At 63.2% G+C, this 209-nt stretch overlaps 1 protein-coding gene across 1 annotated transcript in view; it reads left to right on the forward strand.

The window, feature by feature from the left end:
• The window catches only part of PCIF1 (PDX1 C-terminal inhibiting factor 1), a 7,951-nt gene extending 7,759 nt beyond the window's left edge, over nt 1-192 (forward strand). The window contains 1 exon segment of the mRNA XM_010080470.1: nt 2-192. Within this exon segment, the coding sequence (XP_010078772.1) occupies nt 2-192 (191 nt within the window).
• The last annotated feature ends 17 nt before the right edge of the window (nt 193-209 follow it).

Consider the following 209-nt stretch of genomic DNA (forward strand, 5'->3'; position numbering starts at 1 on the left):
ACCGGCTTTGCCAGGTGGGAGCCCACGCCGGAGCGGCTGCAGGAGCTCGTTGCAGCCTACAAGCATTCAGGCCGGACCCTCAGCTCCTCATCCTCCTCCTCCTCGTCCTCTTCCTCCTCCTCCTCTGCAGCAGACAAAGAGCGGGAACTGGGCCGAGAGCAAAGCAGCAGCCGGGAGACTAATCCCAACTAAGGAGCAGAGGAGCGAGG

This window comes from Pterocles gutturalis, unplaced genomic scaffold (genome assembly GCF_000699245.1).
Source record: "Pterocles gutturalis isolate BGI_N339 unplaced genomic scaffold, ASM69924v1 scaffold18684, whole genome shotgun sequence".
In the NCBI taxonomy this organism is placed as follows: Eukaryota; Metazoa; Chordata; class Aves; order Pterocliformes; family Pteroclidae; genus Pterocles; species Pterocles gutturalis.